The sequence below is a fragment of the Arvicanthis niloticus genome, chromosome 9 (genome assembly GCF_011762505.2).
Source record: "Arvicanthis niloticus isolate mArvNil1 chromosome 9, mArvNil1.pat.X, whole genome shotgun sequence".
Lineage (NCBI taxonomy): Eukaryota > Metazoa > Chordata > Mammalia > Rodentia > Muridae > Arvicanthis > Arvicanthis niloticus.
In genome coordinates, this window is record NC_047666.1 from 49,275,071 (window position 1) to 49,289,611 (window position 14,541).

The 14,541-nt window shown below is 38.2% G+C and overlaps 1 protein-coding gene across 4 annotated transcripts in view; it reads left to right on the forward strand.

Moving 5' to 3' along the window:
- Grm7 (glutamate metabotropic receptor 7) overlaps positions 1-14,541 on the forward strand; it is an 819,622-nt gene that overhangs the window by 252,646 nt on the left and 552,435 nt on the right. For all 4 annotated transcript variants that reach the window (XR_013112556.1, XR_013112557.1, XM_034512293.2 and 1 more), the window contains exon 2: positions 8,783-8,999. Coding sequence is in view for 2 of the 4 variants with exons in the window: in XM_034512293.2 (XP_034368184.1) it covers positions 8,783-8,999 (217 nt within the window). In the remaining 2 variants the exon portion in view is untranslated. The remainder of the gene's footprint in view (positions 1-8,782; positions 9,000-14,541) is intronic.

Consider the following 14,541-nt stretch of genomic DNA (forward strand, 5'->3'; position numbering starts at 1 on the left):
CTATACCCATTATCCTTAGGTTTGGTCTTCTCATTGTGTCCTGGATTTCCGGGATGTTTTAAGACCTTTTTGCATTTTGCGTTTTCTTTGACAGTTGTGTCAATATTTTCTATGGTATCTTCTGCACCTGAGATTCTCTCTTCTATCTCTTGTATTCTGTTGGTGATGCTTGCGTCTATAACTCCTGATTTCTTTCCTAGGTTTTCTATCTCCATGGTAGTCTCCCTTTGTTATTTCTTTATTGTGTCTACTTCCATTTTTATGTCTTGAATTGTTTTGTTCAATTCCATTACCTGTTTGGTTGTGTTATCTTGTAATTCTTTAAGGGATTTTTGCGTTTCCTCTTTAAGGGATTCTACCTGTTTACCTGTGTTCTCCTTAAATACTTTGAGAGTGTTATTTATGTTTTTCTTAAAGTCCTCTACCATCATTATTAGAAGTGATTTTAAATCTGAATCTTGCTTTCTTAGTGATATGGAGAATTCAGGACTTTCTTATGTGGGAGAACGAGGTTATAATGATGCCAAATACCCTGGGTTGCTGATATTTATGTTCTTGTGCTTGCCTTTTGCCATCTGGATCTCCTTAGTGCTACCTGCCCTGTCTCTGACTGGAGCCTGTCTTTCCTATTATCTTGGTATTATCAGAACTGTGTGGTGTGGGTGTTACTATTGGGGTTAGATCTGGGGCCAAAGATCTGCTCAGTGCTCAGGTGCAGACAGGAAGAAACCAGTGCTCTGGGCCAACAGTGACTTTCTGGCCCCTAGTGGGTCCCAGTTACTTCCTGTTTGGGGCGATTGTTGCTGCCTCCTTACTTAAGATACCTCCCAGGTTAGAGCTCCTGGGAGGCCCACTTCCTCTGGGTTCTGTGAGATTAGGGCAAAGTTGCCGCCCAGGATCTGCTCTGTTCCTGGGCCCAGATTGGAAGCTGTGTTTTTTATCTTAAGTAAAAGTATGGATTTGAGAAGTGCTGCAGCTGATACCTTGAGAAATGCTCCTCTTTTCTTCTGTTTTTTTTTTCTTTCTGTTCATCTTCATATTGTTTAGAAATCACCACAAAAGTTCCTGTCAACATAAATTTTATGTGATAGTTTTGAAGCATGAGAACATGTTTTGTCAACCCTTAATTAGATAACACTAGTTTTTCATTCCATAATTAGTGTAATTTTTGCTCAAAGTACGCAGGCTGCAATTTTTTCCAGGCCTTGCCCTTTCTTTCCTCATCCAATTTCTCCCTGCTTCAAGACCAATTTGTGCTGTCTACGCATGTTTTGATGTGTGATCTTCCAATGGAACATGAATGACTTACCTAGAACGACACTCTTAGCAAAAAGTGATTCTTTCTCTTCCTAGTTGCTGATAACATCACAGCTCAACTCCCTTCTCCAACTGAGCTTTGTGTTGCGATACACAGGTTTTGTACTGTGAGTTCATATGTATCTTTGCCCTGATGTGTCCAAAAGATAATGTCATCTTGAAGTCAGCTACCTCCCTAGGCTCATACACTCTTTTTAGGGCCCTCTTTGACAATAGTTACTAAGCTTAGAGAGAATATACACATGTAGTATTATGGAATTTTTTTAGGATTTTGAAGATCTTTGCTCCATTGTATGTGTGGAAAACTATAGTCATTTTTCCAGAAGTGGTTAAACTAACTACATTTTATAATATAGTAAGTGTTAATATGAGACTGTAAATAATGTGAGTCAGCTTCATGTAGATCTAGAAGTCGATCTTACATCAAGATAGAGAAAAAGTACTCCTTGTAAAGTCTTGAAGCACATATGTTTGTGCTACATCCACTCATGTGGAAACAAATATATACCATCTCTCACAAGTCAGTTTATTGCCAGTTTATCAGATTGAGAATTAACACCTCCAGTGACCTGAAGATTTCACAGCAGAGAAGACTAAAAGCTTCCTTCAAAGCAGAAACTGTGTGTTACTTACATAAAAATGGCCAATTTTATAAACCACCCAAGGGATTATCTTTACACCCATGTTTGTTGCGAGCTGCTCTGCCCCACGCTTGGGGGCCAAAATATTGCAGCCCAAGCAGCCCCACACTTGGGGGCCAAAACGTCTCAGACCATTCTGTCACTGTTGGAACCCGCACTGCCAAAGCCTTGGGGGCTAAACTGTTAGAGCCCACACTGCCCCAAGCTGCTCAGGTTCAGCAAGAGAGTGTGAGGACAGACGAAGAATGGAGACCAGACAGAGTGTGATTCAATCCCGTTTATTCTTCAGTATCTTTTCTTCTCTCTAACTCCCAAGTCTTGAGTCCCTAGTCCCTAGTTCCTAGTCCCTATGCCTCCAAGTTCCAAGTTTCCAATTCTCAAGTGTCTAATGTCTAATTCCAAGTTCAAGTGCCTACTTCTCTGTTCCAAGTTGCTAGTCTCTTTCACAATTCCAAGTTCTCTTCCAAGTGCCTGATGTCTAATAATAGTTGCTTGTCTCAAGTCTCAAGTGCCTACTGTCTAATACTTAATAATAATTTCTTCTGTCTGCCTCTGGCCTTTTATATGTCTCACTTCTAAGCCATGCCTCTAATCACGCCCTGAAGTCTGGGCTCTAAATCACACCTTTAAGTCTTACACACCCAAGGGAAGATCCTGGGTATCTAAAACAAGATGTTATCAGAGTGTGCTCAGCTGTTGTAGGCTATTTTAACCAAGTCTCTTGTCAGGGTATATGGCTCAAGATGGCTGCAAGGATGATAGCCACCTTCTGTTGGCTCCCCACACATGTTGAGGCTCACAAAGCCTGTAAGTTAGCTTCTAGAGGGACTAATGTTTCTAGTCTTCATAGTCCTTTCATTTATGTTCAAATAACCCCAAATAGATATCACACAAATATACACAAAGTGTATAATGTTCAATACAAGAGTCTTACAGCATTAGGTCTGTGTTGGCCATGAAAAGCAACAACAATAGGCTGCTGCATTGTTTAGGAGATTTAGGGGCACATCTGTCAAACATCTCAAGTGCAGTAGCTTAGTTACTTTTCTATTGCCACGATGAGAAAAAAAAAAGCTAAACAAATGAAAGCCAAGAAGAACAAGAAAGTAACAATAACAACAATTTAGAGAAGAAAATGTCTTTTAACGGGGGCTTAGAGTTTCAGAAGATGAGTCTATGGTCAGCATCGCAGGCAGCTTGGCAATGTTTCTCCAACAGTAGCAGAAAACTCATATCTGATCCATGATCTCATGTATATAGCAGAGAAAGGGCTAACTGAGAATGACATGGGGTTTTAAAACCTTAATGCCAGCCCATCCCTAGTGACATACTTCCTCCAATAAGCCTATAACTTCTAATCCTCTCCAAACATTTCCATCAACTGGAGACCAAGTATTCTAATATATGAACTCATGGGGGCCATTCTTATTGAAACGAATATATGGAGGTATCCTACATGTGGCACCTAGCTCTCTATTTGTCAACTAATGGCTTTTGTGAGGAACATTATATCTTGTTTAGGGTAACTCCAATTCAACTATTTTATGTAAAGTATATATTTACTGAATTTTAGTTAAAATAATAATATTTACTTTTCCATAAGTGAAGACATGGTGTTGTAATCTCTAAGTTCTACTATAATATGTAGCTATAATGCAATTCTCATCAAATCTTAATGAATACTTCTGGTATAGTTTTTTTTTTTTCTTCTTTTTTTTCTTTTCTTTTCTTTTTTTTTTTTTTTTTTTTTTGGTTTTTTGAGACAGGGTTTCTCTGTGTAGTCCTGGCTACCCTGAAACTCACTCTGTAGACCAGGCTGGCCTCAAACTCAGAAATCCGCCTGCCTCTGCCTCCCAAGTGCTGGTATTAAAGGCGTGTGCCACCACCGCCCGGCCTGGTATAGTTTTTAAAAAGTTCTTCTAAAATTTATATCTAAAACTAAACATATATGATTACTCAATGTATTTTCTAAATCAGTTTAAAGAACAAACAAGAATGAACAGTTTCGACACACTCCAAGCTCATAAAAGCTAACATATTTAAGTGTTGAACCAAGTCTTGAAAGATAAAAATATGATATAAAAGTTATCTCTAAATATCAAATGATTACTTCAGAATTTAATATATACGGATAAGTGAAAATGGCTTACTGGAATGGGACTTGACACTCAAGCCTGTTGATGTGAATTCAATCCCCAGAGACCATGTAAAGATGGAAGCAGGCTACCCATTTCACACAGTTGATTTCTGATCTCCACATGTGTGCTCTGGCAATGTGTGCTCACCTCTCCTCCCCAATAGTAATAAACTAAAAAGAAGAATTTAGCTTATGAGAAGAAACAGCAGTCTTCCCTGGAAGCAAACCGTGATTAATTGTTTAATGAGAGGTATTGGGGCAACAAGTGAACCATTTGAGAGCTTGTTCTACCTCATTGATCAACCTGAAATAACATGAAGAAATTTCACCAAAAACATGAATATTCTGTCACTTTGAAGGCACATCCTTGAACATTTCTAGTGAAACCGGATAGATGAGCACAATAATTTAATCAGCTCTGAGGACTTGATTTCGGATTTGAATGATAGTGAAGATTTAAGTATTTAGCAATATGAGGTGAGGCTAAATACAGAGAATTTGAGATCTCTGAGAGAGAGAGAGAGAGAGAGAGAGAGAGAGAGAGAGAGAGAGAGAGAGAGAGAGGAGAGAAAGAGGAGGAGGGATGGAGTGAAAGGAAACTGCTAGGTAAGGGAGAAGAAAATGAAATTCATTTTTTATTATATGTGTATATATTCAAATGCAAAGACAAAAGTACTAAAGATATTTAAGAAAACTTGTCATTCTTTGTGCTTTTTGTCAATAATATGTCACTAATTTACTAAGACAAAGTAAAACTTCATCCCAAATCTCATTCCATTTAAAGTAGGTGGTGGTAGTTTCATATCCTATTTTATACTTAGCATTAACAAAATTATTCTTCAGTGATAGACACGTTTTTATCAGGAAAAAAGAATAATGCAGTAAGATAAATTTTTACTTCTGTGATTAAACATTAGAAGTATTCTCAACATAATGACTTCATAAACCTGAAAATCTGCAGGAAAGCAAAAAGCTGGACAGGAAGACTTATCACTGTGCAAATATGCAGGACCATGTATCACAGGTTATAGAAATTCCTCTGTTCTTCATCTCTATTACCAGCAGGGTTATCTCTGTGCAATGTATTTTGATCTCAGAAGTGAAATCCATTTGATCTTTAATTCCCTACCCTAGGATCATTATATGCCTGGTGTTGATGTAAGAAAAATAGTGAAAAAGAGGTGTTCATGGGCCTGAATTGAAACTTGGGTCTTAATCTAGGGTTTATTTCCTATGTACCTGAAACGGATGGACCTAAGAAAGAAATTGTTTTCAAAAGACAAGTGATAATGAGAGAAGGAGTCTCTTTCAGCAAGATTTTCCTAACTGTAATTTGTGCATAATTTAAAGAATGTTTTTCCATTATGTAATAATTGTGATGTTTCTCAGCATCTACATAAATGAAAAGTCGATAGTAGACTAGGTTTATCTTTACTAGCACTATTTCAGAAATGGGGAGGGATTTGGGCAGGGACATCTGTGCATCATCATAAGACTTATACATTTCATCAAATCAGAGTTAATGGAAATGTCTTAACCTTCTTGCCTTGTATTTTTTTCATTTCCTGTTGGGAAAATCCTGACAAATCTGTATTCCTTCACCCCCCGTTTCTCCCTGAAGCTCTATAAATGATTTTTTTCCTCAATATTTAAAGTCTCCAAACTACAAGCACATACATAGCCCAGATCGTTAAGGTATTTGTATAAGCACCACCAATGTGTTTAAACAATTTGTTTGAACAGTTGTTTCAGAATGAGCTGCAAACTAACTTTCAGTGATGACATAGCTATTGCTAGGGATAGAAACCCACTTAGACTCTGATCATCTACTGGTCTTGCTTTTTATGCTTATTATTAAATATTTTAGTAAAATTTTGTAAATTATAAGAATTAAGAGTTCAGTTGTTTACACAGCCCATTTTTAGGCTTGAGTAGAAATATTAATTCTATAGCTATGTATTCTGAGGTCATGGTTGAATTCTGCAGTTCAGTGCTTACTATTTGTATAAAATAAGCTAATACAATACCACACAGTATAATCTAGTATATTTATAGTGTAAAACACTTCACAGTGGCTGGATGAGAAATTGCCTGTGAAACTATTAGAACATGATGTATATATTATAATGAGTTTAACATGTAAAAATGTTGCTTCTTAGCCTGTCATTATTGGAATACATGTAAAACTGTTAACTTGCCCTAGGACACAGAGGAGAAAGCTAACCTAAGCCGTAGAGAACATAGGAAAATATATTATTTATTTTGGTTACTTTGATAGTGTGTTCTGATAGAAACCTACTTTGGAGAGTAAAGGTATATTTGGGACTAGAGCTCTGGAGGGGATTAGAATCGATCATAGTGGAAAGGCCAAGAGGCTAGCTAGGCAGTCAGGGGAGAAGAGAGCAAGTAGCACCAGAATATAAAACTTCAAACTCTACCTCCACTGATGCAGTTCCTTCTGCAAGGATCAATGCCCTAAATGTTCCATACCCTTCCCAAAGTGTGGCACTGACTGAAGACTAAATACTAAAAATGCATGAGCCTGTGTCAGATATTTCACACTTAAACCAACACAAAAAGTCAAATGTGGAGAACAGATAGCCTTAGTCAGGGAGATATATTATTCTGTATTTTCATAATTATTACCGAGAGCATGAATTGCTCACTCTGTCCTGGTATCATGTTGAACAATGCACATTCTTGCCTTGTGAGAGCAGTCGATGCAACTAAAGTGTTGAGGTCCAGGTACTAGTTAACAAATGACTCAAGCTCTGATGCCAGGACTTAATACTCCAATTTTATTCCACTTTACTTCCAGTGCCTCTTGAAAGCCCTGTTATTCAATTATTCAAAAGAAGACCTCAGTAGAAGACTCTGAGGTTTCCTAACACCTGAGGTTTGTGCTTTGTATTTGGGGCAGAGAGCCTTCTTGCCAGTGGTTAAGGTGAAGACCTGCAGCATGGGTGGGGGAACAGAGAACATCTGACTTCTTTCTGGCTGCATGAGCTTAATGTATAATTTGAAAGGTTGGTAAATTACTGATTTTTATAATAGTAATAACTATGCTTCAACAGGAGAAAATTACATGAGCAGAAAATCAGCAACAATCAAATCAAATAGAATTTTCTGGACTCTGAAAGTCAAAGTGAGATTGGCTTTGGCATATTTGTGCCAAAATAGATGGACTATTGGTTCAATTTATGTAGAGATTAAAAATTATATCTGAGAAAATAACATGATAAAGAAATTTTCAAACAAAATCTTGTCACTACCTTATTACCACACATAACTACTTATACTACTAATCATAGGTTATTTCTAGAAGTCATAGGTTCTAGTTATCTCATGACTGTACCTTCCAGAAATCAGAGAGAGAACAAGTTGTGTAGAGTACACTGTATAGGTTAACTAACACAGAGATCTGGATGTCAGGTCACAAGCCATTCTTGTAATCAATAGTGGCTTTGTAGTTTTTTTTAGGGTGTTTGAGACTGTGCAAGTGTGTGTGTGTGTGTGTGTGTGTGTGTGTGTGTGTGTGTGTGTGTGTGTATGTGTGTATATGTATGTATGTATACATGTATGTATTTATGTGTATTTGTATGTATATGTAGTTGTCATACATATAACAATATAATATATATATTATATGTGTTACAGATCCTCAGTTTGTTTATCAATTCTTCAAAATCAATAAAGTAACTAGATTTCAAGTAATTCCAAAACATTCAATACACACCAGGATAGAGAAGAGGAGTAATTTGATCCTTAACTTCCTCTATGGGTCCCTAGTTTGGTCTTCATAGGTATAAGCTCTAGAGCTTCTTAAAATTACTAAATAGATTAATCTCATCTAAGGGGAACAGATATCTTGCTCATGAGAAAATAAGGGAATTATTAGTACTTGTGCACTGCACACAGCAGGACTGAAAGGTGTCTCCAAGAATGTGTGTGGCTTTGGAGAAGACCTTCCAAAGGGTAAGAACCCCGGAAGCAGTGGTTCTCAACTTTTCTAATGCTGTGGCTTTTTAGGACAGTTCTTCCTGTTGCAGTGACCTCCAACCATACAAACATTTTGTTGCTATTTCATACCTGTAACTTTGCTACTATTATGAATTGTAATGCAAATATGTGATATGCAGAATATCTGATACGTGACCCAGAAAAATGTCATGACCCACAAGTTGAGAATGCCTGTACTGGTGACCACCCTTATCTGGGCTAAGTGTGCTACTGTTCTTTGAATCACTACATAGAATTCACTTTGCTGTGTCCTTGCAAGTCCACAGGTCTCTTTGCTATCAACTCATGTTACTGAGCAACCATATCCTCTGTTGACTACTCTGGTCTCTAGCTAGCTACAAGGCATTTGGGCTGCACTGGTTTTATATCAGTTACAATATTTGACAGATTTGTTATGAAGCCTCCACATTTAACTAGCCATGATATTTACCATAGCCTTCCCCTACTATACCCATTTCCATTTCTTAAGAAGTGAAAATAGAAGAAGACACAAAAGAAAATAGCCCTTTCTGTGCACATCTAGGTGTCGTGTACTTATAGGGTGGTTGCTGGGCAGAAAGCAATCCTGTGTGCTGCTCCAGCCCTGTCTTTTGAGTGGCTAATTCTACATGGGACTCTGTCCCACTCACCTGGTGTGCTCTCACGTGGTGTTTTCTTGTCATTTCAGATCCCTCAGATTAGTTATGCATCCACTGCTCCTGAACTCAGTGATGACCGACGCTATGACTTCTTCTCTCGAGTGGTCCCACCTGATTCCTTTCAAGCACAGGCCATGGTTGACATTGTGAAGGCCTTGGGATGGAATTATGTGTCTACTCTTGCATCTGAAGGAAGCTATGGAGAGAAAGGTGTGGAGTCCTTCACACAGATTTCCAAAGAGGCAGGTAGGAAGTGATTGTATTTTCAAACTTACCTTATTAAAATAAAAATCTGTGCCTTGCAGAGTTTTATTGTGATAATAAGTGAATAGTAAATATAATCCCAACACGGCCTTGATCTCACATCCCTATGTCCTATAACAGCATCCTTAGGTTTTTATCTACAACATGTTATTTTGGAAGAAATTTTTAAAGGTGTGAAACCCTTGGTACCAACAGATAAATAGAATGAACACGGCAATGGGTACCTAGCTTTTGCCTAAGAGATGTGGAGGAGAACATTAACCAGATCATAGATAGTGAGAAACTGTGACTACCTTTGTCAATTCATAATATGTTTCCCCTTGGTACTTCTAAGTAGGAAGAACTGTTTAGAATTATATGAACATCACTACAGGTCCACTTTGATTTTGTTTTGTTTGTTTGTTTTGCTTTTTTTTAATTTATTTATTTGTTCACTTTATACCCTGATCACAGACCCCTCTCTCATTTCTGTCACTGAGGCCAGACAAAGGGGTCCAGCTAGAAGAGAGGGATCCAAAGGAGGCAATGAATCATTGTCATCCCCCCTCTCCACTTGTTAGGGTACCCACCTGGAGATTACACTGCACATCTGCTACATGTGTGTATGGGGCCCAAGTCCAGGTCCTACATGTTATTTGGTGTTAGCTCTGTCTCTGTAAGCCCCCATGGGTACAAATGAGTTGACTCTGTACATTTTCTTGTGGTGTCCTTAAACTCTCTGGCTCCCCCAATCCTACCTCCTATTCTTCCATATGACTCCCTGAGCTCAGCCTAATATTTGACTGTAAATCTCTGCATCTGTTTCCATGAGTTGTGGGAGAAAGCCTCTCAGAAGACAGTTATGTTAAGCTCCTGACTGCTGGATAGCAGAGTATCATTAATAGTGTCAGGGGTGGGTTTTCTCCCATAGGATGGGTCTCAATTTGGGCCAGTCATTGGCTGGCCATCCTCTCAATCTCTGCTTCGTCTTTATCTCTGCCCATCTTGTAGGCCAGACAAATTTAGGGTTGAAGTTTTTGTGTGTAGGTTAATGCGCCCTTCCTCGAGTAGAAGTCCTGCTTGGCTATAGGAGATGGCCACTTCAGGTTCTGTAGCCACAACTGCTAGGAGTTTCAGATAGGGTCATTGCTATAAATATTCCAGAGACTCCCCCATCCCAGGTCTCCAGCTTGTCTGAGATGCTTACCCCACCAACTTACTTTCTCTCCCTCAACCCTCTTGCACTACCCACTTGATCCTGACCCGTTTCCCTTCCCACCCCCTCACACACCCGGTTCCCACCCTCCATCTACCTCTGATGTTTATTTTATTTCTCCTTCTGAGTGCGATTCAAGCATCCTCCCTTGGACCTCCTTATTACTTAATTTCTTTGGGTCTGTGGATTGCAGCATGAAACCTTTCAGAGAATCAATCCTATTAGCAGCACTTACTTAGAACAGATGTCTTTAAGTTTATTTATTCAGGTCAAATTTGAAGAAAATGGCTGTGGTAGCTGGCCCACTGTCTTGTATTATATACACATAATAAATTTGCAAATTCCTCTGTGATTGTTTTATGTTGTTTTTTTCTTTCTTCTCATCCACCCTCCTTTGACAGGGTCTTGTATAGCCAAGGTTGTCTTTGAATTCACTATTTAGCTAAGGATGAACATCTGATCTCCCTATCTCTGCCCTTTAAATGCTAGAATTCTACTTGTCCACATCCTGTCTGGTCCTATGAAGTTATTATGCTAAGGTAAAACAGTCTATTTTATTTATAAGAATTTTATTCAACCAAAATAGTCACTGATGGATGTAGTAAGTGGACAGTAATACCAAAGAGCAGAAGGTTCATTTCATGAGGAAAGGTGCCATTTATCATGATGACAGGGCTTTGAACATCACCCTTCACTCTAGACATTCCCAATAAATGTGGTAGACCTGCCCATGACTGTGAACTAAGCTTCTTTGAGAATCTCATTTTTTAAATTAAATTAAATTTTTTAATCATTACATGCCTTAGTGTTTCTCTCCCCTGGTCCCCCTCCCAGAGTTATTCACCCCATCCTCCCTCCCTTTCACCTCTGAGAGGGTGCTACCCTACCACCACACCATGGCATCCCCTTTCCTTAAGGCATCAAATCTGTACAGATTTGGGCACATACTCTCACACTGAAACCAGATAAGACAGTCCTCAGATACATACATGCTGGGGGGCCTCAGACCAACCTCTGTATTCTAGTTTGCCTGTGGCTTAGTCTCTGGGAGCTCCCAGGCATCTGGGTTAGTTGACACTGTTAGTGTTCCTTTGGGATTGCCATCCCTTTCAATTTACCTCTAGTAGATAAATAGGGCCCCAGTTGGAGGGATGGGGTCACCAAACCACCTACAAAATTTTTGGCTCAGAATTGATCCTGTCTAAAAGAAATGCTGGGACAAAAATGGAGAAGAAACTGAAGCAAAGGCAATTCAGTGATTTGCCTAACTTTGGATCCCTTCCATGGTCAGATACTAAATGCTGGCACTGTTACTGATGCTATGCTGTGCTTGCAGACAGGAGCCTAATATGACTGCTCTCTGAGAGGCTCTTCTAGCAGCTGAATTAGACAGATGCAGATACTTACAGCCAACCATTGGACTAAGATCAGGTATTCCTATGAAAGAATTAGGAGAATCTCATTTTTTTTAACTCACAATAGTAACACATGGTGTGATTTTAAGTGTCACTGGCCATCTGGGTCCTTCTTACCTTTTGTCATCTGACTGAGATTGATACTCTTGTTTATAAGCATCCCTGGCTGACACTTAGAAATCGCCATCCAGGTGTCATCTTAAATATTGTTTCCAAGTTCAAGCAGATATTCAAATGTCCCTTTGTTGTGTTGGCTTTGCCTGGTGTTTCGAGCTCTGATCACATTCCCAAGACTCATCTTACAGGAGAACATGTATCTCGTATTCACTGTTGTAGCTCTAACTGCTGGGGTCCTAAGAAGGAAAACATCCAGTATAATTCAGTTAGGAACCTTCTGATCTGTCAGGAAATTGTAACTCTGTCCTTTTGGCAGGCTGTAATATGTAGAACTCATTAGCCGCAGGTTTCATGACTCCCCAAAGAGATACCTAATCATTGTAATGACTATTTTTATTCCTTTCTCTGTCGCTTCCAATCTTGCTTCGATCAAGCTCTTTGGTTGACATAAAGAAATGTCTGAACTATCTGGCTTAAAATAAATAAATTAGACAAGCTCAAGAAAAATTACATGTAAATGAGTAGATCAAAAACAAAGCCTGGCCACCATCTTGAAATGTTTAATTGCTACAAGAAAGTCCTAAATTTAACATTGAACTTTGTATGGGATAAAGCAGAGAAAATGCTCATCAATCTCCCATAAAATCTCAGCATTTTTAAGGTAACCATCATGTAGAATATTTAGGAAAAGTAAGCTTTTCTTGCTTTGGAATCAAGATAAATGTTCTGTAGACAGGTTTCAGTGAGAAAATTATATGGTTGCTATTCCTGGTGTCTTTGGTTGAATCCACAGATATGACATTAGAGTTTGTTATATAATGCAAAAAGGAATGACCTTTGTAATATTGTATGCATGTTAAAGATTATGCATTTAGCTAATCACATATTGAGATGCTAGGCTCAGAAACAAGACCTTGTCAGGAACAGTCATTTAAAAAGAAATCTTTTAACCTGAGACCATGCTCCCTGGAGATGAGGGTTAAAAAATAGCCACCTACTGCTACAGACATGGGAGAAAACATGGGAGATTCAGGTGACATGTGAGTGATTAGTTCTGCTTATTATAACAGTCAGATAATGGTTATAAGCTACCTGTGCTATGTCACATGTGTAATTAATAACTGTATGTATGCTTATGTGCTTCATGGATACCCTTCTTCTCTGATAAACAAGGAGAAAATAAGCAGAGATTGAGGGGCAGTTTACTGTTTATGAAGTGCGGATTAAGTGCATCTACTGTGACTTAGGGAAAATGGGGTTAAATATTATTTCTTTCCGATGAATGTTTTTTTATTTCTTTGTGTGTATATGCATTCACTTGTGTGTGATGTGCATAGACATATGGCATTTACATATGTAGGCACACATTTGGGGGTTAGCTATCCATCTTTGTCTCTGTCTCTCTATCTATTTGTCTCTCAGTCACTCTCTTTCTGTCCTTCGTTCTCTCTGTCCCTGTCTCTGTCTCTCTGTCCCTCTGTCTCTCTCTTTATGAGTGTGTATGTGTGTCCTCAAAATTTACAATGGGTGTCTTTCTTGATTGCATTTAATTTTACTTATTAAAGTCTCTTTTTTAAGCTAGAACTTAGCAATACCTAATAGTCTACAGTCTAGCTATTCACATATCATCATAGATTTTTCTCTATATCTTAGCACTAGGATTACATGAAGCTGCTACATATTCTTGTTTTGAAGAGTAATTCTGGGAAGCATCCTTGTTAGAGACTCTGGAGAAATTTTCTAGACTAGCATCAAATGTTCATTTTATTTTCCATCTCCTGACTCAAAGACTTGATTTGTATAAAGTACCTAAGACACCTATGTGTACAAGTGAAGCGTTATGTCAAAGAAATGAGCAACCCATTCATATGGTGTCAAAAAGACCTGGAATTGAGTGAAAACCACTCTTATTCCTGTACTGTAAACATTTGATACATGATTCACCATTTCTGCTTCCAGTTTTAACATAGAGAGAATGAGATTTATAAAGCCTGCTTCATCATGGTTGTATATATAATGAATGAGATGCTGTATTGGGAAGCAGTTAATACCTAGAAACACCTAATTATTAGCGTACCACTTTGATTCCCTATAAATATTTATTATTTGAATTTAAAGTTTTGAAAATTACTGGAATAGTATGATTTCAGTCATAATTGAAAATAATATTGACAGTAGAGTTATTTTTCTTACTACATTCTTACTATATAAGGAAGAGAAAAACAAATGAGCTAAAGTTCACACACACATGCACAAATACACACATGTGTGCATGCGTGCTCGAGTGTGATGGATTGATTACATTTTAAATGTATTGGCTTCAATCTGGAAGAACTAACTTCCATTGCTTTTAAACAGTTTGTTTCTGAACATTGTCATTCTTTTTTATGAATACATTTTCCATTTTAGAATACTTTTACCTCAAAACTTAAGGGATGCTTAATCCTAAATCACAGGGTACTCTAGCAGGGTATGTAAGTATATCTCCAGTGCTCACAATGGCAAAGCAAGGTTGAGCTCCCCAGCATCACTTCTTGGTAAAACAAATGCAGATATTTCACTGGAGACAAAAAACTACATTTAAACAGGTGCCTTTAAATTACTATTTATTGTTTGTTTATGTGTTTAACTTACATGTGTATAGTGGTTTTTCCAGCATGTATGTATGCAAATCATACATGTATTTGGTGCCCTATGAGGCTAGAGGGCATCAGATCTCTGTAGACTTGAGTTACAGATTGTTGTGAGCTGCAATATGGAGGCTGGGAATCAAGTGTTGGCCCTTTAGAGGAGCAGC